Raw genomic sequence first — 23,998 nt, 5'->3', positions numbered from 1 at the left:
TTGAATTTGAATTTGAATTTTTGTCGATGAACTATTTTTGTTGATTTATTTTGTGTATGTTTGAGCATTTCTTTTATATTTTTATCACGTTTGTTGAAGCGCTACTGCGGCGCGTTGAATTTTACAATGCCTGGAAAAGCTAGCGCACGCTAAAACGCTATTTCGGCACCTAAAAAGAGTTTTGCTACCGCACGTCTGTTGAAGATGCTTTTATAAACTTTTTGGTTTCCTCACAAATTTGAAGATGCTTTTATAAAATTTTTGGTTTCCTTACAAATTTGAAGACCCCCAGACACTGAACTGGTCTAGGAGGCGCACAACCTCCCAAAAAAATAAGATTAAGATTCCTTGGCGATGTATAATTTTCTCTTGTGCTTCAAAAGAACCTTCTAACACATCCACATAGAAAACAACTCAAAATTGTACATTTAAGATTGGTTTACATATACTCCCTCCGTTACTAAATGTAAGTATTTTTAGAGATTTAACTAGAAGACTATATACAGAGCAAAATGAATGAATCTATACTCTAATATATGTCTATATACATTCGTATGTAATCTTTTAGTAGAAACCTCTAAAAAGACATATTTCGAAACAGAGGGAGTGATACATTGTTTTGTCTTAAGAACAAAACATAGTAAGCACTATTGTACTTTTCTCTCTACTAAGACAACGGACGCGGCTCGTCTGCAGTGCCTTCAGGCATGGCAGAACTGCAGTACATGTACAAATCAACCATTCATTCACTTTCCATCCCATCCAATGGACTTCTGCTACTCATCAACAAACAACCCTGAATTAGCGAGAGCTGCTAATAAACTAGCGCCAAAATCACGTCTTTCGTCTGCCCTTGTCGCGCCAAAACTTGTTGCGCCGTGTACCAAGGTGAGGTGCTGATGGCCGCGTAGAACCAAGTTCCTGCTAAGCTGTTGCTGCCGCTACCCCGCGCTGCATCGAATTCAACGAATCTGCGGCCGCTGCATCGTCCGTCGAGCAGCCGTCGCCGCGTCGCCCGTCGAGCAGCCGCCGCCGCGTCGAATTCAAACTGCACGTACACGTCGCGATCTAAGACGAGTTTGATCTCCATAGGTAAAAACCGAAAATCATCATCAATCCCCTAATCCATTTTTCAAAACTGATCTGATATTCTTGCTTGTACAGCCCAATGGAAAATACAAATGAGGGAGATTACCAGGCCAATGGTAGTCTGAACACGTGAGTGAGATGCAGTATAAATACTACAGTTATATTTTTAAGTTATTTATGTATGCCCAGCATAGACTAATGAAAGTTGATTCTTGATTTTTACAGATCAAGTCCCATCCCAAGTTGGGTACCACAGATGGGCATGAAATTCGGCACAGTTGATGAAGCATGGACATTCTGAGTTGCTTATGGGGGCAAAGTTGGATTTGGTACTAGAAAGCGATACCTTAATCCAAGTAAGTTTGATCGGACAATCACGTCGTGTAGATTTGTTTGCCGCAAGGAAGGTCATCGAGGAAAAGACAAAAGAGATAAGCATATTAAGGAACCTCGAGCTGAGATTAGAACCGGTTGTCTAGCTCGTATAGGTCTCACAATAAATAGAGAAGAGGGAAATTATGAAGTGACTGATCTAGTTCTAGAGCACAATCACATTATGCAGTTACAAGAAACATGCCACTTTCTGCCATCACAGCGAAAGATATCTGAAATTCAAGCTTTTGAGATTGAAATTGCCGACGATTCCGGTATTGGGCCAAAAGCTGCATATGAGTGTGCTAGTCGTCGAGTTGGCGGACCATCTGTTCTTGGCTATATACGCAGGGATCATAAAAACTACCTACGTACTAAGCGTCAAAGGGAACTAATGTATGGTGAAGCTGGGAGTATATTGAAATACTTTCAGGATAAAGTCGCCCAAAATCCATCATTCCAATATGCCGTACAGCTGGACAATGAAGAACATATCACAAATATATTTTGGGCTGATGCAAAAATGTTAATTGATTATGCTCATTTTGGTGATGTGGTTACTTTTGACACAACATTTGGAACCAACAAGGAACTTAGGCCATTTGGTGTATTCGTTGGGTTCAATCAATTCAGACAAACTGTTATATTTGGTGCCTGCCTTTTATATAGTGAAACATATGAGGCTTTCAAATGGCTATTTGAAACTTTTCTGGTTGCACATAATCAGAAGCATCCAAGAACTATATATACAGATCAAGATGTTGCGATGGGAAATGCGGTTGAGGATGTGTTTCTTATGGCACGACATGGTTTATGCACTTTTCACATAATGCAGAATGCCATTAAACATTTATCTTCTCATAAGAAGGAGGAGGAGGAGGATGAGGCGCAGGAGGAGGTTCAAGCGGAGGGGGGTGAGGAGGACGATGAACCACATATTCTTGCAGACTTCAGTGCTTGCATGTATGAGTACCGGGACAAGGATACATTTGAGGAAGCTTTTGACACCATGCGAGGTAAAATAGAAAAACAAACTTGGCTTGATAGCATCTATAAGGTAAAAGAGAAGTGGGCTCAATGTTTTATGATGGATGCTTTCACCTTGGGAATGCAAAGCACACAATTAAGTGAGAGCCTAAATAATGACCTCAAGAACCACTTAAAATCAGATCTTGATATTCTTCGTTTTTTCAAACATTTTGAAAGGGCCGTGCAAGTGAAACGTGATGCTGAGTTGAATTCAGAGTATGAGTCTAGGGAGCTATTACCTAGGGTCAAAATGAATATTCCCATGTTGGTCCAAGCAAGAAAGGTTTACACTCCTATCATATTTGAAAGTTTTCAAACAGAATTTGAGAGATCCATTGCATCATTCACGAAACAATTGGATGTGGAATATGAATTTGCCATAACAATCAGTTCCGAAGATGAATGCAACGTTATTGGGGATCCTTTTGAACAAACAACTTCCTGCAGTTGTGGCCAGTTTGAGAGAATTGGTATATTGTGTGCCCATGCAATAAAAGTTCTTGATCTGATGAACATCAAGCTATTGCCTGAACATTATATTCTGAAGAGATGGACTAGAGAAGCACGTTGTGGAACTATTCAGGACAGAAGTGGGAGAAATGTTCATGACAATCCAATGTTTGATATTGATCGGCGCTACAAATCTCTCAATCGCAAGTTTATGAATTTGGCCACCCAAGTAGCTCCCTCTGAAGAATGTTGTATTCTGCTTGAAAGTGCACATGATAGCCTTACTAAGGAATTTCTAGGTCGAATGAAAAATGCCCATCAAAGTAACAACATGGAGGGATGTTCTACCCAGGTGGTACATGAAGAATCAAACGAGCACTTAGCTGTTGCACGCCTAAAGAAAAAATCCCCCAAGAAAAAAACTAGAAAGAGAAAGTTGAGCTGGATTGACAAGCAACATAAGAACAAGAAGAAAGGGGCTCCAAAGAATGGACAAAGTGAAGTTAGGAGAGCAAATAAATTACCTAAGGTATGTTCTTTATATATTACAAGTTTGTTGTTAATTAAAATATAAACTAAGACTTCACTGAAACTTTCTGTTATCTTTGGTCTCAGCAAAGAGAAGATGAGATGGAACCATCACAATCCCACTCCATAGAAAAAAAAATTATTGGAGCAATCATAATGTTACCGGGAGTAATTGTTTCACAGATAATTATATTGCAACTAGTTTTACCGATTTGTTGACGGTAAGTGTGATCTAAAATTGTGTTCTGCTGGTATGTTCAATAATGCAGTTGTACATTGCGATAAAACTATTTTTTGTAATGCAGACTTCTAGAGTAGAAGACATTGAAGCCCTTTGCCGCAATGACTTCTTTTGATAACTAAAGAAAGTGCTCTCATGTAATATGGCTTCTCAGTGTTATTGTATTTCGGGGGTTTATATAAGCAGTAATATTACTATGTTATACTTGAGTTTCATTGCTCACAATTGCAAAATTATTTGATTTACATTGCTTGGATGATTCAGTGCCAATATTGCAGTAACACTTGAGTTTTAGTTACCTGCAATTTTTTATGCTTGGCATGTACCTACAGAGTTAAATGCATTTTTAGGTGCTTGGCATGTGGGGCACTTCAGACTACAGAGTACAGAGAAACAAGCAAGTTCGTTGAACAATTCAAGACCGTTTTTGGTGAGGAGCACCGGCGGCCAGAGTTCAGCGCTCGTGGGATTCTGTAACGTATTTGCACGGTGTTCTGTCAATGGCTCAATGTGGTGGTGGCGCAACAAAATCATCATGCCGCGGTAGTTTGTATCTTGGCAGTGCGGCTCGCACGAGCTTGATAAAAGGGGTTTGAGGACGGACTGACGACGCTTGGAAGGGACATGTCGCTGCCGGTGTCGTCAACATCACGGAATACTCGCCGACGGCGACTGCGACGGGCGATGGGGTAGCGGCAGCAACAACTTGGCAGGAACTTGGTTCTACACGGCCATGAGCACCTCACCCTGGTACACTACGCAACAAGTTTTGGCGCGACAAGGGCAGACGAAAGACGTGATTTTGGTGCTAGTTTATTAGCAGCTCTCGCTAATTCAGGGTCGTTTGTTGACGAGTACCAGAAGTCCGTTGGATGGGATGGAAAGTGAATGAATGGTTGATTTGTACATGTACTGCAGTTCTGTCGTGCCTGAAGGCACTGCAGACGAGCCGCGTCCTAAGACAACGGTCAGTTACAGATTTTGTCTACAAGTTGACTGTATGGACTTCATGGGCACGCGCCTGCACACACAGAGAGCGAGAGCAAGAGCAAGAGAGACTTCCAAAAGTGCAATAGACGATCATAGTCCTCTCTTCGTCCCAAAATAAGTGTCTCAAATTTGTACTAGCGACATTTATTTTGAGACAAAGGAAGTAGTAACTACTGTCCATAAATGTAGTACACATTAGTGTAGAAATACAATACACACTTATGTAAAAACACAATACACAGCAGTCTAAAATTTGCAGTGCATACATCGGTGCAAAATGCAATAGAAGAAGAATGTGGCTGACAAATACAATTGGGGCCCGGATTTGAAGGTCTCATAAGAACCAATGCAATAGTGAAAAGGGATTCGTATCTAGACACTGTTTTTTTAATGATTTTGATTTTGGGTTTTTTTTTTTGAGAAATCAATCTAGACACTGTTCAAGAGCACCTTTCAAGTTTCAGTGTCGATTTTTTTTAAGGCTGACATCAATAATCCATTCTAGAATTTTCTAGAACCATGAGAACTGCTGATCTTGAATGATTTGTACACTTTCCAGATTGCTAGGAATGTAGAATACCCTCTCTACCACAGTGTGGAGTTTGGTGTATACATAGCACTGACGTCTAATACATACAGGCAAATCATGCTGAGGCTAGGCTAACCCTGATAACCACCCCTCCACTACACAACAACAGGAGTGGTAGTGTGCCATACCGATGTAAGTGTCAGTTGCTATTGTCTACCCTGAAAATCAAATGTGGTACTCCGCTAATCGGTGTTCCTCATGCATGTTAGTTTCACTACTGTCAGCTTGGTTGCTCATGGATCGTCGTCAGCAGGGCTTCTTGAGAATCCATGTCCCCTCAATCTCGCTCCACGTTATGTACATTATGCATGAGCACGAGAACTGGTGTATTTTTCTGCTAATAACCTGCAGAGAGTGCCAACAGAATTCAGTGGTCAGTACTTTCATGACAAATTATGCACATGGTTTAACTAAAGCTAACATTTCCAGATCTTAACTTCTGAACTTGGCAGCTCAATAGGAGTCAGAAGTACCGAAGTATCAAAAATTAACAGAAACTCTAGAACTAAACCTGAGATTGATCCAATCTAACATGTCATGGTTGGAGAACTCCTAGGATAGCTAAATGAGAAATTATTTCCTAACTGCAGTACAAATAGTTTCCTATGAAACAGGTGAAGGAGTTTAGACACTTTCCGTATGCATTATAAGCAGTACTAAGCAATCTGATTTAAGAAATGAAAAAAAGAAAGAAAGAAAGAAAAAAAAAAGGCAGACTGATGCATGTAGCTCCTGCTTGCGCAGGATCCGGGGAAGGGTCCAACAACTTTGGGTCTTTTCTACGCAGTCTTTCCCTACATTTCTTCAAGAGACTGTTTCCAGTACTCAACCACAAGGCAACAGCTTTACCGCTGCGCCAAGGCTCCCCTTCAGAGATGAAAATAGACGAGGTACTAAGATATAAAGAGATGATGTAAAGTACACATCACACTTAAAATCATGAGAAAAACAAAGGCAAACGTGATAAAGGGCAATTGAATAGGACAAGCGTGAGAAAAGACTAATCAATTCAAACTTGGTGTACCTTATGCTTTAAACTTCTGCACAAGGGTTTTTGTGAGTGGATTTGTCTAGCTACAAGTTACCACAACTTAACCAGATGCCGAAGGCTTCACTTTTGTTCCTGGCATGCTCCCTCTCCGAAGTAGAGGAGCTTCTACTGAAAATACAAGCAAGCTACCGTCCTTGGTTCCTGCTATGAAGCACTCCTCAGGGGTCACAGCTAGAGAAGTAATTGCCTTCCCAGCTCCAGCATATTTCCAAACAATATCAAGAGTGTGCATAGAACGCAGAACTATTTGCCCATGCTCACCAGCGCAAGCCATGAACTCTCCACAACAACTAAGTTCCATGCAATTGAGACGTCCAATGGATGTTGTCGAAGCAATATGTTTACCATTGATAGAATGCAGGTGCAAGGATAGGTCAATTTCAGAATACAATACCACCCTTCCATGTCGTGATGCCACCAATTTTGATAAACCAAGACCAGAAGGATGCCGAATGGATCTGACATATCTCCCTTCACGCAGTGTATGGAAAATACAAGTTCCATCTTTCGAACCACTGACAACAATGTCCAGTTCCGTGCTAACAAATAAGCATGTTATGATGTCATCATGACCGCACAAGATATGAACAGGCCTTTCCAATATAATGTGATCATTTTCCGAAATTTCAAAATTTGCAGTCCTCATTTTTTTCTCACTTGGTCTGCCTCGAAATGCATGCCAGATCATAACAGTTGTGTCATAACTTCCAGTTGCAACCACGTTTCCATCGGATGAAACTGCATCACAAAAGTTCTTAACAAATGAAAAGGGGAACAACTAGAATGAGAAATTTCATAAGCTATACGAAAACGACAAGCACCATTTAAATTTGAAAAATCCAGTCAACGCACAAAAGACAGAAAAGAAGCAATCAAACAGCTTTGAATGGTCACACAAGGACGGGAAATGTCTAATAAAATGAGATAACCAGATCATTAATTTAAATTTTGATGCTCCGTCTTACCATCCAAATTACCATGCATGAAACAAGGATGTGAAGTGGTCGAACAGACTTTATTCCTCACCAGGAATTACTTCACATCCATGTGTGAAATGCAATCGAGAGAGATGAAGAACATGGCTTATTTCAAGGGACTCAAGAGCAAGATTTATCAGCACATGATGCATTATTTTTTAGGATTGCGGGTTCTTGCATGCAGAGTCTCCAGACCTGCAGCGGTGGCAGTAAGGTTTCAGTCTTCCTCTTCCTTAGCTTTTAGGCTTTAGGCTTTCTCTTTGGCTGTTTACTATAGTTATTTTGGTTCTTTCAGGAACAGCCGATTAACCCTAGTAACCTTTTGTGACACGTTAGTGTTCTCCTCCTAATAGTAACCTTTTTGGGTTTGGGTGTGCATGAGAAAACGATTGCAAATTCTTTGTTACAATTCTAGCTAGGGAACTTCAGAAGGCCAATGCCCTGGGGGTAAGGATGTTGTTAAGATTCCTAGGAACGGCTGGGGTACCACCCATATCTTGGTCAAAGTGAGAGCTATGGACTCCAAAATAATCTGGAAACTTGAAAATAAAATGGATAACATAAACTCGCTAAAATGTCTCTACCAGCAACACAGCCAACAACATCTTTATGCTGCCTGATGCTCTGCACAATTCTTCCATCACAGAGAGAAATTATCTGGAAACTGTTTTCCCAATTTCCACATAAAATCAAATATTTGTCACTGTTAATTTGCAGAGTTGCTAGGAACTGTCTTCCAAATTTGACGTTCTCAGCCAGGAAAGTGCCAATTTTACGAGGGGAGATAATATCTGAACCAACCCCAAAGAAATTTTCCTACAAAATAAATAAATGTTATCAACAGAAGTATATACTAACATGTCAATGTTTATACCGTTATATGGTGTTGTGATCAGGAAAAACCTGTGGTCCAGAAAAGGTGAAATTTCCACCTAACTGCATCCGTGTTGTCAACCACAGCTTCACTGATAATATGAGTCCCTCATTCATCAGTATAATTGTGTTATCCAACAAGCCAATAAATAGTACAGCAGACATGTGGCTGATTGTGCTAGAAACACTTGAAGTTAACGTTATGGACTGTGGTGCAAAATACAGTGGATGGGCAATTGGGACAGGAGGCCCTCTTCTTGGATGTTTCACGCGAAAAATCTGGATAGGTGTCTGTCCAAAATTCGCAATCTGATCTTCAATAGCATATTTCTGTAACATGTCATCCATGTTTTCTAGATCAACTGCGCCTTCGTATGTCACATAGTAAAATATGTTTGCTGCCTATAAAAAGTAAAATATATAGGTCAACTAATATTCCATTGCTAGAGTTTCAAAGACGCTGGCAAAAGTAACCTAATCGCACCTCAACGGCAGGCTGTCCCCGCTGCTTGTACCCAAATATGAGATCAATCCAGTGATGAAGATTAGAGCTCACATATTCACTTTCAAGTGCTTCTCTGTTGATGTGAATGAATTCTTCTGAAGAACCCTAAATGTTTGTATGAAGTAAGTTATATCAGGAAAAGTACCAAATTACTAAAATAGGATGCAGTTGAACACCAAAGAAGTTGAAGATGCGTGTGCTAAATAGAGCTACATGAACTGACATAATTATGCAGCAAATTGCTCTTTGCAACATTACAATTTTATGGAGTTGATCTTGTTAGTAGTGATGGTCAAATCAGAAAGATAATTTCTTGGGAAGGCTAGTCTGGCAGCTTCCACACAAGAAAATCCTTTTTTTATTTAGAAAGCTAGCTCAACTCTCGTATCTCGGAACTGAGATGGTACTGTAAACAGCATGTGAAGATTACAAAAGACCAAAATAACTGTCATTACAATACAGTAAAGCTACCCTAGTGAACAGGTAATTCATCCTCAAGATCACTAAAGTAGTGATCTAAACGCTCTTATATTTCTTTACGGAGGGAGTAGATAACTGACAAAAAGAAGTATCCATTACCTTCGCCCATGGAGGGAGAGCAACATCACCTAAAAGTTCACCATCCTGCTTAATACCAAGATGATATGAATTTGAATTTTCAAGAAACTCAGGCATATAGAAGAATTCAGGAATAAGCTCTTTGACATCACTTGTATTTGATAAGCTGTTTCTGTAAGCGCTATCAATGCTCTGGAAAAGACGATCTGCATGGTCAAACTTGCCACCCTGTACAAGGAAGTGTCAGAGGGGCACAAATGCTGAATAATTATCACATATTAAAGCTACTGCTTTGTGAATTATGGTGAAAATGTGGCATGACAAGTACTGTACTAAGTATTAACATAAGATGAATGGCATTGTGATAATAAGAGAACACAATGCTTAGTTATGAAAAATATATGGTCAAAAATATTCTATGACAAGCACATTAACAACCTGAAGGCTACGATGCAGGGTTGTAAAAGGTTCGAGCCTGAGAAGGTAATGAAGAACGATTCCCATGCTAGAGTAGTGAGATCCATAATAAAAACTGCAGCAAGAAGATGTGCGGTTCTTAGTACAATTAATCTGAACTCAAACAACAACGAAAGGGAAACCAAAGAAACTGCTTTTTCTAGTCAAGATCCAACCTCGGTATATCAGGATCGCAGAAATTAAGATATCTATCTTCAAAAGCCTGACAAAGCACATTGTTTATGAGGTTCTCATAAGGCATGCTAACCTAGAACATGAAAGTAAGTACTCAACAGTTACCAGACCTTAAATCGGTTCTCATCCAAAGCACCAACTGGCTTTGAGAGATCCCTAAAAGTAGATGACTTGTTGAAATCTAGATTTTCTGAGGCATAATCAGCCACAACCCATGGAAATATAGGGTACTGAGTTAAATCATTGTAAGATCGTCCAGCAAGGGTATTAAGAATCATTAGATACTCAAAATTACTGAGTTCCCTCCTTCGCCATCTTTCCTTGGCATTCTCAGCAATTTCATGTGCAGCTCGCCTGTCAACAAATGAAATGACACTATTTTTGTCTTTAATACTTCCTTTAGGAAACAAGGCGTCATTCCTGAGGGAAACTAAGAGAGACCCAGCACTTTTAACATCCTTTTGGGAGGAGAAGTTTAAAAATATAGGTGCATTTGAATCATCAAAGAATATCTCCATTGCAGTATACTGTAGTAGATAGCGTGTCCAGTGAACACCTTTTATCTGAAACAAACATGGAAGAAAGAAGATGAAAAGAGTGAGCAAGCAAAATAGAGTGACAGAGAGGGTTGCACATACTTTGGCTATATTCCACCTCCTGTGATGTTTGATTTTATTAGATTGGTTTTGCATCAAGCCGCCATTGATTCTAATCAAACTGTCTCGGCAACCATAAAGTCTCTCCGCACCGCCCAGCTCATTCTTCCTGTCAGAATCTTTCTTATCTTTGAATTTGCTGAAAACAGATGATCCTCCAGTCCCTTCAACCAAAAAATCAAAAGAAAAATGTAGAACAGTTCGTGTGATATTTAACTGCCCTGCCAGTTTCCTCTTTGGGGTTACAAGAACACAATGAACTGAACATAGCACCTGGAAGATAGAAAGCAAACAGCAATCAACATCTGTCAGGTACCTTCAGGCAAATTTATGCTAATCTTTTTTACCTTGGTAAAATCATTATCTGCACTCGTAGATGATGTCTCTCTCTTATTCTGAACAGCAGTGCGATGATCTGAGGAATCTGAGGCATTATTATGGTTTTGGTTCTCTGAAGGACTCTGGAAAGATTCACTTGTACCATTAGTGTCCTCAAATGATCCATAGCCACTATCATCTGTGATTCCTCGCACCCCTTTCAAAAGGAATCGCTTCATTTTCTCAGGAACTTTGGTGCTAAAAGATGGTTGGTCAAAAAATGGCTCTGTAATTTCATTCCTAGAGGATGAAGGTTGGCAAAGACGTTCATCAAACATGTAATTCCGCTTGAGCTTGAACCTCCGTCGCCATTTATCTTCTGTTTTATCAAGTTTCCAGTGAGTCACAGCATCATTCGGAAAAGGGTTTGCAGACCACGGTCCCCTCTCATCAATCAGAGCACGGAAAATATGTATCCATTTATCCTGATGCAAGAGACAAATAATTACTATATGATTATATGTCCTCCAGAACACAAAATAATTACTACTCTCTCCATCCAGAATTACTTATCGCAGAAATGTATGTATCTAGACGTATTTTTAGCTCTAGATACATCCATTTCTGCCACAAGTAATTCGGGGCGGAGGGAGTATATGACTATATGTCCAACAATAATTACAATTACCATAATTACTATATGACTATTTTAGAAGTATATGTGAATTGCCCAACCTTCTCCATCAGTTCAGACTTTTAGTTCTACTGGTTGGTGCATGGAACTTAAGATGGTATCAAAGCCAAGAAGCCTTGGGTTCAAATCTCAGCTTCACAATTTAAACAAAAAATTGCTTGGCCTTTTTCTTTTCAGGTTTAGACCTAATTTGAGCCATACATGAGAGAGGGTGTGGATTGACCAACCTTCTCCATCAGTTTGGACTGTTGGCTCTACTGGTTGGTACATGAAACTTAATAACTACTCCCTCCGTCCCAAAATTCTTGTCTTACATTTGTCTATATATAAATATATCTAGTCAAGTTTTAGTATTTAGGTACATCCATTTCTAGATAAACTTAAGACAAGAATTTTGGGACGGAGGGAGTATATGCCCTCCAAAACGCAAAAAGGCATTGGAAATTTGGCAGTATTTTACTTACTGCAACAATTTGCTGATCCTCATCAAAAGCAAGTTCAAAAGCTGCTTTTCTACTGTCATCTGTGGAAAGTGCAGAAGTGATGGAGAAATGTATCTGATCATTAACAATCTGCACTAGTTGTGTCTCTTTAGTAGAACGCTCGTTAAGTTTAGAGTTTAGTTTTTGCAGCTTCCTTAAGCGATCAGCCTGAACAGCATGCATATGCTTAACCTCATAAGCAGCCTGAAAAAATAAACATGACTGTTTGTCACAACTTAGAAACAAATATGTGTTCTAACATGGTCCATACATAAAAAAGAATAAACATATAAAGAACGGTTAATCCCCCTTCCTGACCCAAAATGAAAGGGAAAGACAAACAGCCAAACAGCATGTCAATACCGTTAGTTAGTTCAAGTTGTGCCCCTTGAAACATGTCCTACTCAATGAACTGGTACAAGTTTCTAAGACAGCAACAAAAGGTTCTGAACAAATATAAACATAAGCACCAATGAACAAACCGTGGCAAGAACACGATCCTTCTGTATAAAACTGAGAATGAACCCAGCCTCCTTATTGCTGTTGACTTCAATAGAATCATCTCTGCCCAAGATATTAGTAACAAGCATGGACTTGCCATATATGATAGTTTCGAGAATCAAGTGTGATAAAACATGGAAGCGTGCACCATCATCTAGTTGCCCATACTGAGATCGCACAATGAGTAAAGACCTGTACCAAGAAAGGAGTTAGAAGAATATATTACACGAGCTTATAAAAAAGCTTGATGTTTTCAGCATACCATATTAGAAAATGCAGCTTGTTTTTGCTTTGGTCATCGTCTGCAATGAGAAAGGGAAGCAATGACATGAACTGCAAAACACACTTGGATGCATTCTCCAATCCAGCTTTGCAGAGGTAGAGAATAACAAGGTGAAAGAAAATTCTCGGGAATATCTCTTCCCTCAATATCGTTGCTCTGTCGGCAAATATATTCATTTTTGCAATACCACTGGATACAACAACAGCCGCCATTTCTGCACCAGGGACATTCAGAGACTCGACCAATCCACGTGCCCTTTGCCCCAGGGATGGGACTCCAACATTTTGGGGACTTTTTGGGATCAGTTTGCTTGGTCCTTTCCCATTCAAATTACATATAATACTCCATACCTTGTCAAAGAAGCTCCACCAATCATCACTTACTTCATCCCCAACAGAAAATTGGCACGAGCTCCAAGGAAAACTGATAATTGATATATCTGTTAGAATGTCGATTTGCAGTTGCTCGAGTATGAAATTTTAAGAAATACGAAACAAATCAAAGTCTATGAAAAGGCACTGTTCAGCTTGAGAATCATAGCAGTTTAACATATGAGCTTCAGGTTGTGTATGCCACGAATTAAAAAAAAGGACAGCCCGGTGCATGTAGCTCCCGCTTGCGCAGGGTCCGGGGAAGGGTAAATATTAAATGGTTTAACTACCAGTCTGAGCAACATATGCACTTAAGAAATAGATGGATATACTAGTGGTGCATGTTGATGTAAATGCATCTTTATTTTTCCTTTGAGATAACACCAGAGCTCAGTGTCCAGATACATAGAACGAAAAAACAGTGGGTTTGTATACAAGCCTAAGACTAGGAAACCCTACACACCCAAATGAATAGATGCTGTTGGCAGGCAGCACAAGCTGTCCCCTCTGATTTGTCATGTCCAAACAAGCTGACAAAACCTAGATGGTTGCTGTTGAAGAGGAGCTCGTTACAGGATAAGAGATATCTTACAAGGCCATCAAAGAAAACATCGATATAAAAGGTAATCCAGTGTTAATTCTGAAGGCAGGAGGAAACCCTAGCATGACACACAAAGCCCTTTGCATCGATCCTGAAACAATGCAATGGTGACCTTGATGATCTGACTGCCTGACATAAGATGCATGGCTTGTTTAGGACAGGCGGTGGTACCTCAGCAAATGTGTTTGATGCTCGGTCCTTGTCGCCTAGTGCATGCCACCAGAGCCCTTCAGAGGACGGCAATTCTTGTGATCCCTCTTCGGTGTGCCTTGTTTTACCACAGTAGTCACAGACTCACAGTGGAGGCTTGAAGCCGTGACAGCCACAATAGGTACGGCTAAGGCATGTGTGCAACGAGTGGATGCACTGGGAAAGGAGTGGAGATACGTCGCTTAGGGCGGGGATGGTACAAACACACCAGGGCTGGCAACGAGTGGTCAAATGGTGGTAACCGCTGACTGTAACCTGGGCTACGGGCACAATATTGCAATATGCACCTCGGAATGGAAAAGGATAAAATGGCCAAGTAAAGCAAATGCGTGTACAAGGTCTACTTCCTGCTGCTACATGGTGCTCCTGTCACCTACCGTTTCAAGGTCTACTGTACCGCCCAGCTGCTGTCTTGATCTCATCTTAAAAAAAACTGATACGATGTTTTCATCGGGTATGCATCTTCCTCGCTGTCCGCTGACTCTTGATAGCGTTTCCTATAATGGTCCTATCTCGCACATGCACCGTCTCTCGATGCTTGGTGGTCGTCCACCTGTGACGTTGTCCCTTCCGGTGTCTTTCGCAGGCTGTGCTGGTCTCTATACAGTGACTCCTCTTGCAACCTTCACTCATGGTGATTGTCACTCTACATGACTCCTCTCACTGTCCGGTGATTTTCGACATTGCTCCTTCTTGCACATGCACCTTATATTGGTGTTGTGTGCTCTTTCACTGGTCGTTGTTCTTCGCTGCTCTTTGTCGGCATCTAATGTGCACGGCTTTCTCCGCAGTTTCTTTGCAAACACGATGGCTCCTGCAGCTTTATATCATGTGTGCTTTTTAGCTTCTACTCCCTTCGTTACATAATATAAGACGCTATTACATCAAAAATGCTCACATATTGGATGATTCCGCTGCGTCGACCAAATCCGTTGATATTTTGTGTTTCTCATGTCATGTGAGTCCACCATACCTTTTTCAGTCTGGCCTTTTCTGGTCATTGTCCTTTCTATAGGATTTTCGTGGCCTCTCTTTGCACTGTTGATCTAAGCCCATTCTCCTGCCTCCAAGCTTCTTTCGCCGCCGGTTTTCTTGGGCCATGATTTTTTGCTTAATGCTTCATTCTCTTTGTCATCTTCTTTTGACAACTCATCTTCTCTTGTACCTTCTACTGATGTGGTGTCTTTCTCTGATGTGCCATCTCTTCGTTATCCCCTTTGGCTTGACTAGACAGGTTTTGAAGACTTTTCATCCTACGACAACACTCTCAAAACGCGGATTTTGGATTATCATTTTTTACTACGATTAGACTTCTTCAAATGCCTTGCATACGCATTTCATTTGAGGAGGAAGGGGGGTAGGAAGTATTAGTATTGGTCTAGGAGTCCTTATTAGGCTATGTTTCCTCTCCTTGCACCTCTATTTTATATGTGGATTGTCTGCCCCTTTCCATCAGTTCAGACTTTTGGTTACATTGGCTAATGCATGAAACTTAACAAATACAAGGAGCAACAAGGAGTGAGAATGCAGGTATAAGTAGTACTCCACATCTATCTACACAAGACTCGCATATTTACCAATAATAACTAAGCATTTTATGCACGAGAACACAGGGAAAGAACTAGCACCTTCTACACTGATCATTGGTCTCAGCATCTAAAATTTCATTTATTGTAAGCTTAATATCTTCTTTCCATTTGTCATCGGATGAAGATTCGTCCGTAGTGCTAGGAGATGAAAACTGTAAACGAATAAGAACAGTATTTAAATGTGTATAGAATAAATTATTTTCTGTTTCATAAAAGTATGTTTCGAAGTTTACCAATAGCTTAATTCCTATTTGATTGACAAGCAACTCCTGGATAAGCTTCAAAAGATGCAAGACATTATCACAGGCAGGTTGTGAAAGGAAAATATTTTCTTCTGAAGATGTCTGAAGCAGGCTCCCAACAATATCATCAAGTATATCCCGCAGCAAATAAGAACTTGATAGTTGCCCCTGCATTAATCCCAGTAATGCCATCAGAACCGAACAAAAGATATATGGTACCAAGCTGTTCATATAAAAGGAGATAACACCAAACCTGGTCAAATTTCAGAAGGAAAAAATGAGCTGTATCTTCAAGCTGGTGCCAGCCACCTTTTACAGATCTCAGGTAGTATGAAAGGACCAACGAGTACAACTTCCTAACAAGAATTAGTTCATTGATATCCACATTGTCTAACTCAGCTTTAGAGACTGGTTTGTACTCCTTAATTACATCGAGATTTGTCGATGTCTCAAGCCAAGAGTTCCAACCATGCTCCTGATAAAATCATCCCAGGATTAACATGTACGTAGTAAGTAATTTATATAGAACTAAGAAAATAATCAGTACCATTAACTCCTCAATGTTTGTAGGGTTTGAACAGAGTAAACCAAGGAGGTTAGTTAAGATTCTCGTGCGAGCTGAAGAATCTTCACAAGACTGCATATATTTGAAGATGCAAACCAAAGTCCGGGGAAGGAAAAAGTGATCCAAGCTTGAAGTGTTGGAATTCGTATCTTTTGATGGATCAGACTGAGAATGTTCTTGTAGGACCTATACAGGGAAAACAGCAGACCACATTTAAAGTTTCAGTTTTTACCAAAAATGATGGCAAAATAATAAATTGAAACAGTAACATGACACAAAATTGGCATTATGACCTGTTTTGGACTGGTTCTGCCCAGAAGAACATCGAAAAAAGTTGCACTTAAATTATCTGAGGGTGGAAATCTCAAGAGCCGTTCAGATATTACATGGAAAAACAATTGAGGTGCTGATGTCATTTCTTTCCTAGATTTTCCTGTGGGTAAGGTAAATAATATTGCTCCTTTCTTCTCTGATGGACTCCCGACCAAAAGCTTTCCAAGGAGCTGAAGCCCCAACAATCTGATCGGCTCAAATTCCCTGAGAAATGAACTAAGTCACATATACCATAAGATACATACTACCTACGTTAAACAAGTACGGAGTATGATATACCTAGATATTATGAGCTCTCACAATCATTTTTTTGTAGTAACATACAAAATCCAGTGATGCAATCCATAGAAGATGGAAGGTAAACAGATCGCCGCAGAAACAAAAAGGTTCTTGCAAACAAACTCTAGTTTTCAGCCCAGAACTTTGGCAGAAGTCCAGTTAACAACAACAAACTACGGAAGCATCTATATTACGACCATGAACCATGAAAACAGTGTACTTTACCCGCTCGACTTAATTTGGAGTGGTTTTAATCTGATGTGGTCCCAGTAGACAAGACTACGCGGGTCCAACAAGAGATTGACGTCCTCTTTGCCTCTCTTTCTTCTTCCCCAAAATGAACCAGTCTATAGATAGGGAACATCACGCTCTGTTCCATTTATTGAGCTCTGCCACTGAACCTTGGCCTCACTATTAAGAATTCTTAAGAACGACAAAGAGCTCCAGGGATAAAAATTGTTCACACAGGTGCCACATCATTCAAAACACACGTGTCGGTCAAAACCACCTGCCAGACCAACCGAGCGGCAAATTGAACTGTTTTCCTAGTTTAGGGTTGTAACAAAACAATTTCCTAGTTTAGTGTTGAAAGTCGGTCTGACTGGAACATGGAGATGGATGTCTATGTTACAAAAAATTGTAAATGGAAATGTGAGTATCGCTGAATATATTAGACATCACTAAACTGAAATCGTGGTAAAGCGAACTGCCTTTTATTCTGATCAAATGGATAGACATTTCTGAAACATGAGTCACTCAACACTGCAGGAAGCAAGGTCAAAATACAGTAGTGACAGCACTCATGCGGAGCGGAAGATGGCTCTACCCCGCTCCGCTCCCGCACCCCGCGCCTAGCTTCGCTGCCCACCAGCCTCCGCCGCCGCTCCTGCGCCCCACCCGCCCCTCCCCAAGCCCGCGTGATGGCTGCTCCCGTCGCCGCTGACCCTCTCGACCGCCAAGCGACCCCCTCCGGCGAGCGCGTCTCCTACGGGGAACGCTGGAGCAGCTCGGAGGGAGAGTCCTCGGCGAGGTCGTACAGCGACGTCGCACGTGCGCCCTCCGCATGCCCGCCGGCTGCCGCTGGCCTCAGGCGCGCCACCATCACTCCCGGACGTGTTGCGCCCACCACCCGCCCCGCGGTCCAGGACCGCCTCGGGCCTCGCTCGGAGGTGCACCGCGCGTCGGGCGGCCCGGTGCTTGACGCGGAAGGGTTCCAGCAGGCTCGGCGCAGGCATCACCACCGTCGACCACGCCGCGACACCCCGGCCAGCCCGGCATCTCCGCCGCATCGCCGCAGCCCGTCCCCGGAGGAGGTCGCCGGCCTATGCTTCCGCTGCCTCGACCCCCGACACCACGTGCGCGACTGCCCAAATGATGTCCGGTGCCGTCGTTGCCTCGTCTTCGGCCACGCCTCCCGCGCCTGCGGCGGACGCCGCGCCGCCGACGCGTCCCGGCGCACCACGGACGCACCGCGGCGGCCCACGCGCACGGCTGAGAACGCACCGCCCCCCCTTCTCGCGGGGCCGTCGCCGTCGCAAGAGGCCCTCCCCCAGCGGCGCGCCCCCGCATCGCTCCCCCGCCGACGCCCCCACCCCCTCCGGCCCCGGCCGCCCCGACGCCATGTGATGGCCCCACGCGGGTTATTGTCGCGCAGACGGCGGAGATGGACGACGCCGAGCTCGTCCTCGCTCGCGCAATGGTGGCCACCATCACGGGCAACAGGCCGCGGGTATCTCCGACCGAGGTGACCGAGCTGCTGCTGAGCTCGCTGGAGCTTGCCGAGGGCGATTTCACCGTGCACATGCACCATCCAGAGGACTTCCTCATCCTCTTCTCCTCCGTGGCCACCATGCGCCGGCTTCACGGCGAGCACCTCCTCTGCTCGCCCCGATTCTCGCTCTCCCTACGGCCATGGTGCAAACTGGCGCACGCCAACGCCGACAGCCTTGGGTACCGCGTGGAGCTCGAGCTCCGTGGCATCCCCGCCCACGCGTGGCATCTCGCCACGGCCGAGCACCTGCTGGGCACGAGCTCCTGGGTGGAGAGGTTGCACCCCCGCACGCGTTCGCGCGACGACCTCGCCGTCTTCCGTCTCACCGGCCGCGCGCATGACCCCGCTGACATCCGGCGCGCCGCGGTGCTGGTCATCGTCGATCAGCTGCCTGCCCGGGTGCCCTCGGACCCCCCCTCCGTCCGGTCTCTGTCTTACCCCATCTCGATTGAGCTCACCACGGCTGCGCGGATCAGGGACGCACCAGACGGCCACCAGGCTGCCGGAGACCCGAATGGGGACGGCGCTGGCGAGGGCGGAAGACGCGGCCCGGGCCACGACCAGGGGCCAGCCCCAGGGCGCGCGCGCCGCCGCGGCCGCAAGCGCAGGCGCTCCGACGAGATTCCGTCTGGGCGCGCGGACGGCATGGCCATCGATGCGCCGTCCTGGCCGTGCCGATGGCACTGCCACGGCGGCCTCCTGGCCCGGCGCGGCGGCGCGGCCGAAAGGTGCCCGCATGGCCAGGTTGGGCATGCTGGCCTGGCCAAGGCAACAGGGGCCCACCGAGATGCGTCACCGCGTCAACAAAGGGCCGCCGGACTGCGTCACCCCCTGCAAAAGGGAGCTTCCCCAGGGGCCCGCGCGCACCCACCTTCGGGCCACGACAGGCCGGTCTCTGCTTTGGTGCCAGTAAGGACAAGCCCAGGGACAGCTGGCGTGCAGCGGTTGGCTGTCGAAGCCCACATGCCCACTGCTGATTCAAATCCCAGCATCCCCACCACTGCCGAGGCGGATACGCCCGGGACCGCGCGCCCCCGCGCTCTCCCCGCGCCGGACCAAGATGCGATTGGGGCCACTTCGGCTTCGGCTGAGCTTGCGCTCGCCAGCCAGGTCCCAGATTCGCAACCAGGCGGCCCCACCCTGCCAGTCTCGCCTGCCGCCTAGTTGGGGCAAAGTGGCGCTACGCTCACCCCTGCGGCGAGGGACCCGCATGATGCATCGGATCAGACGCCGCGGTCATGCGTGGAAACTGCTTTTGCATGTGCGGGAATCAAGGAAACAGATGTTGCCGAACCGGTCCTGGCGCCCAGGCCCCTGGCCAGCGACCAGCCCGCTGCAGAGGCGCCCCTGGCCGCGCGCACCCTCCTCGCGCCAGAAGCGCAAGAGCACCACCCTACTGGACCCCCCCCCCCCCCCGCGCAGCGTCCGGCGAGGCCAGTTGTCACCCCAACCCCCAGCAGATTCGCATATTGCAACGGCCCACGCACAACGACCCTGAAGGCGCCCCGGTTGCAGCTCCCCGCGCGACGGCCACGAGCAGATTCGCCTCCCCCCCTATCACTCTGCGACGGCCACGCAGCCGGACAGCCACATGCCCCTCCTCCTGGAGGCTGGGTCAGTTTCTGGCAGCCGCCACAAAGCAGCTCAACGCCACTCTGCCGTCCCCTGGGAAGCGCCCGCGGCCACCTCTGAACTTCAGCCCCCGGCGAGGACGATCTGCAGCTTCTCTTGCGGCCACTGCAACGCCGCCCAGGACTGAGAGGCGTGCCCAAGTTCAGATTCTGCGCACCCTCGGCATCGTCGGCATCAACCAGCACATCTCCGCAACCGAGATGAAGGCCTACGACGACCTATTCGCCGCGCCGATCCAGCTACCCGTGCTGCAGGCTATGGCCTCCCTCGTGGACAGGGTGATCCCAGAATGCATGTCTGTTGCGCCAAACGCTGCTGCCTACGCGCGTTAGCGTCGTCGCTCCTCACCCGTCGATCCCTTGCTCATGGATTACGGCTTGAAAATCGTTGTATGGAATGTTAGAGGCCTTAACTCGCGCGCTCGGCGCTGCGCTATCCGTTCGCTGCTCTGTAACACTCGTGCGTCCATTGTATGCCTCCAAGAAACAAAGATGGCCTTGATCTCGTCGTCTGTTGTGTTGGACACGTTGGGGTCTGAATTTGATGGGTCCACCTATCTCCCGGCTGATGGCACGCGCGGCGGCATCCTCCTCGCTTGGAAAACCAGGGTCGTCACGATCTCCGACCTCCAGTTCACGCAGCACGCGGTGACTGCGAAGGTGTGCGTGCCCGGTGGCAACCCCTGGTGGCTCACCACGGTTTATGGACCCCAGAGTGACCAGGACAAACTGGGTTTTTGCAGGAGCTGCGACATACACGCCACCAACCCAGGACCATGGATGTTGTGCGGGGATTTTAACTTGATATGTCACGCCTCGGACAAGAGCACGGGCAACGTGAACCATCGCATGATGGGCAGATTCCGCCACGTAATCAACGACCTCGCCCTTAAGGAGGTGTATCTCAACGAGCGCCGCTTCACGTGGTCCAATGAGCAGTCTCCCCCTACGCTCGTGCGCCTCGACCGGGTGCTCTGCACCGCGGACTGGGAGGATTGCCATGGCGAGTGCTACCTCCGCTGCCTGGCATCCGTCGTCTCCGACCACTGTCCCCTGCTCCTGGACTGCTCGCCCATGCCCTCGGCTCATAGACGCTTCCACTTTGAGGAGTTCTGGATGCGCTTAGACGGCTTCCATGACACGGTGGCTGCAGCCTGGAGCTCGGTGTCGGACACTGACCCCTTCAGGCGGCTTGTCGGGCGCTTGCAGGCCACGGGCCGCGCCCTCACGAGCTGGAGCGCCAAATCCACGGGCAACATCAGGGACAAGCTCGCCGCCTCCCGCGAGCTCATCCTGCGCTTTGACCAGGCCATGGAGACGCGCACGCTCACGCCCCCGGAAGATTGGCTGCGCAAGCAGCTCAAGATGTCCTACCTTGGCTTGGCCTCACTTGAGCGCACGATCGCCCAACAGCGTGCCCGCCTCGCCTCGCTCAAGGACGGCGACGCGAACACGAGCTTCTTCCACCGGCAATGCACATACCTTCGTCAGAAGAACCGTGTGCACAGCCTGCTTGTGGATGGGCAGATCCTAGTCGAGCACGACGAGATGGCCCAGGCAGCTTTTGATCACTTTGACGGGCTGCTCGGCACTGCGACTGACCGAGCACACATGCTAGACCTCGAGCACCTCATTGTGCCCGCTGACCTAACGAGCCTCGAGGCGCCCTTCAGCCCAGAGGAGATTTGGGAGGCTGTGAGGCGTATGCCCGCGCACAAGGCGCCAGGACCGGGTGGCTTCACCGCGGAGTTCCTGCGCGCTTGCTGGAGCATCATCAAGCACGACATCCTTGAGGTCTTCGAGCTGCTATACGCGCTGAGAGGGCGTGGATTCCACAGGCTCAACCAAGCGCTGCTCACCTTACTGCCGAAGCGCGCCGACGCTCACAGGCTGAATGACTATCGGCCGATCTGCCTGATACATATCGTGGCGAAGCTCTTCGCGAAGGTCCTATCCTTGCGCCTGGCTCCGAAGCTTGATTCCCTGGTGAGCCGATATCAGAATGCATTCATTGCCGGGCGCACCCTCCACGACAACTTCATCCTAGTCCGGCAATCTCTAAAGTTGCTGCATCAGTTGGGAGCTCCGAGAATCATGATCAAGCTCGACCTCACCCGGGCTTTCGACTCCATATCCTAGCCCTTCCTCTTCGAGACCCTGCGCCAATATGGGTTCGGAGCAAGGTTCCGGGAGTGGCTGGCCATTCTACTCTCCTCGGCCAGCACCCGGGTCCTTCTCAACAGAGTGCCTGGGCCCCCGATCTGGCACCGCCGCGGGCTGCGCCAAGGTGACTCGACGTCTCCGCAGCTATTCGTCCTGGCCGTCGACACCCTCAGTCGCCTCATGCAACGAGCGCTCCAGACCGGCATCCTCCGGAGCCTCCACCCCCGTCGAGATGTTCCGGCCATCTCGCTATACGCCGATGATGTGATGTTGTTCTGTCACGCCACGACCAACGAGGTTAGGGCCGTGAAGGGCATCTTAGGAGTCTTTGGTGCCGCCTCTGGCCTGCATGTGAACTACGGGAAGAGCTCTGCCACGCCATTGCATGGGGACGAAACGACTGCCACAGTGCTGGAGACCCTGGGTTGCCAGACGGCGGACCTGCCCATCTCATACCTGGGCATCCCCCTCTCCACACGCCGCCTCTCCGCGGCCCAGATGCAACCACTCGTCGACACGGTGGCAGGCCGCCTCCCGACGTGGAAGGCGTGGCTCATGAACAAGGCCGGGCGACTCGCGCTCGTCAAATCTGTGTTAAGCGCCATTCCCAGGCGCCAAATGCTCGCCCTCCCCCCCCCCCCCCCCCCCGAAGAAAACCCTGAAGCAGCTCGAGAAGATTCAGCGTGGGTTCCTCTGGGCCGAACGCCAGGCCACCCACGGAGGGCACTGCCACGTGAACTGGCGCCAGGTATGTCGGCCGATCGAGTATGGTGGCCTGGGAGTCCGAGACCTCGAGCGCACGGGGCTCGCTCTTCGGCTCAGATGGTTATGGCTCTCGCGGACGGACCCTAGTCGTGCTTGGCATGGCCTGGACATGCAGTTCACCCCCGAGGAGCACGGCCTTTTCCACGCCTCCACCACCATGCAGCTCGGGGATGGAACCACAGCGCTCTTTTGGGAGGACCGATGGCTCCTCGGCCTATCCATCCGCGAGCACGCGCCCGCGCTGTACATGTGCATCCCCAAAAATCGCAGGAATTCCCGAACGGTGGCGGAGGGCATCCACGGCAATGCTTGGGCGCGGGACATCCGCGGCATCCTTGGCCTCCAGGAGATTGGGCAGTATCTCCAACTCTGGATGCTGGTGGCTCGCGCCACCCTTTCCCCTGAGCCAGACAAGCTTACCTGGAAATGGACGGCCAACGGCAGCTACACAGCTAGGTCCTGCTACCAGGCCACCTTCCACGGATCTATCGCTTGCCGCTCTTGGAAGCTGATCTGGAAGAGCTGGGCCCCACCGAAGGTCAGATTCTTCCACTGGCTCGCCAGCCAGGACCGCTGCTGCACTGCGGAGCGCCTCGCCCGCCATCGCCTCACACACCACCCTCGGTGCCTCTTATGCGATC

At 46.9% G+C, this 23,998-nt stretch overlaps 1 protein-coding gene across 3 annotated transcripts in view; it reads right to left on the bottom strand.

Annotated features, from left to right (window-relative positions):
- Nucleotides 1-4,846: 4,846 nt before the first annotated feature.
- The window catches only part of LOC123407194 (BEACH domain-containing protein B-like), a 38,165-nt gene continuing 19,013 nt past the window's right edge, over nt 4,847-23,998 (bottom strand). For 2 of the 3 annotated variants that reach the window (XM_045100272.1, XM_045100273.1), the window contains 18 exons: nt 16,709-16,952; nt 16,398-16,601; nt 16,104-16,325; nt 15,842-16,018; nt 15,648-15,760; nt 12,817-13,260; nt 12,536-12,746; nt 12,036-12,257; nt 10,907-11,362; nt 10,542-10,832; nt 10,014-10,466; nt 9,885-9,931; nt 9,691-9,784; nt 9,274-9,480; nt 8,674-8,799; nt 8,220-8,591; nt 7,901-8,132; nt 6,229-7,077 (listed from right to left, as the gene is read on the bottom strand). In XM_045100272.1, coding sequence (XP_044956207.1) covers nt 6,380-7,077; nt 7,901-8,132; nt 8,220-8,591; nt 8,674-8,799; nt 9,274-9,480; nt 9,691-9,784; nt 9,885-9,931; nt 10,014-10,466; nt 10,542-10,832; nt 10,907-11,362; nt 12,036-12,257; nt 12,536-12,746; nt 12,817-13,260; nt 15,648-15,760; nt 15,842-16,018; nt 16,104-16,325; nt 16,398-16,601; nt 16,709-16,952 — 4,813 coding nt within the window. In that variant the 3' untranslated portion in view covers nt 6,229-6,379. Of the gene's footprint in view, nt 5,634-6,228; nt 7,078-7,900; nt 8,133-8,219; nt 8,592-8,673; nt 8,800-9,273; nt 9,481-9,690; nt 9,785-9,884; nt 9,932-10,013; nt 10,467-10,541; nt 10,833-10,906; nt 11,363-12,035; nt 12,258-12,535; nt 12,747-12,816; nt 13,261-15,647; nt 15,761-15,841; nt 16,019-16,103; nt 16,326-16,397; nt 16,602-16,708; nt 16,953-23,998 lie in introns of those variants that run through there. The other variant, XM_045100274.1, reaches the window with a different exon arrangement.

The sequence above is a fragment of the Hordeum vulgare genome, chromosome 7H, assembly GCF_904849725.1.
Source record: "Hordeum vulgare subsp. vulgare chromosome 7H, MorexV3_pseudomolecules_assembly, whole genome shotgun sequence".
In the NCBI taxonomy this organism is placed as follows: Eukaryota; Viridiplantae; Streptophyta; class Magnoliopsida; order Poales; family Poaceae; genus Hordeum; species Hordeum vulgare.
This window is presented reverse-complemented; position numbering and strand designations above follow the sequence as displayed.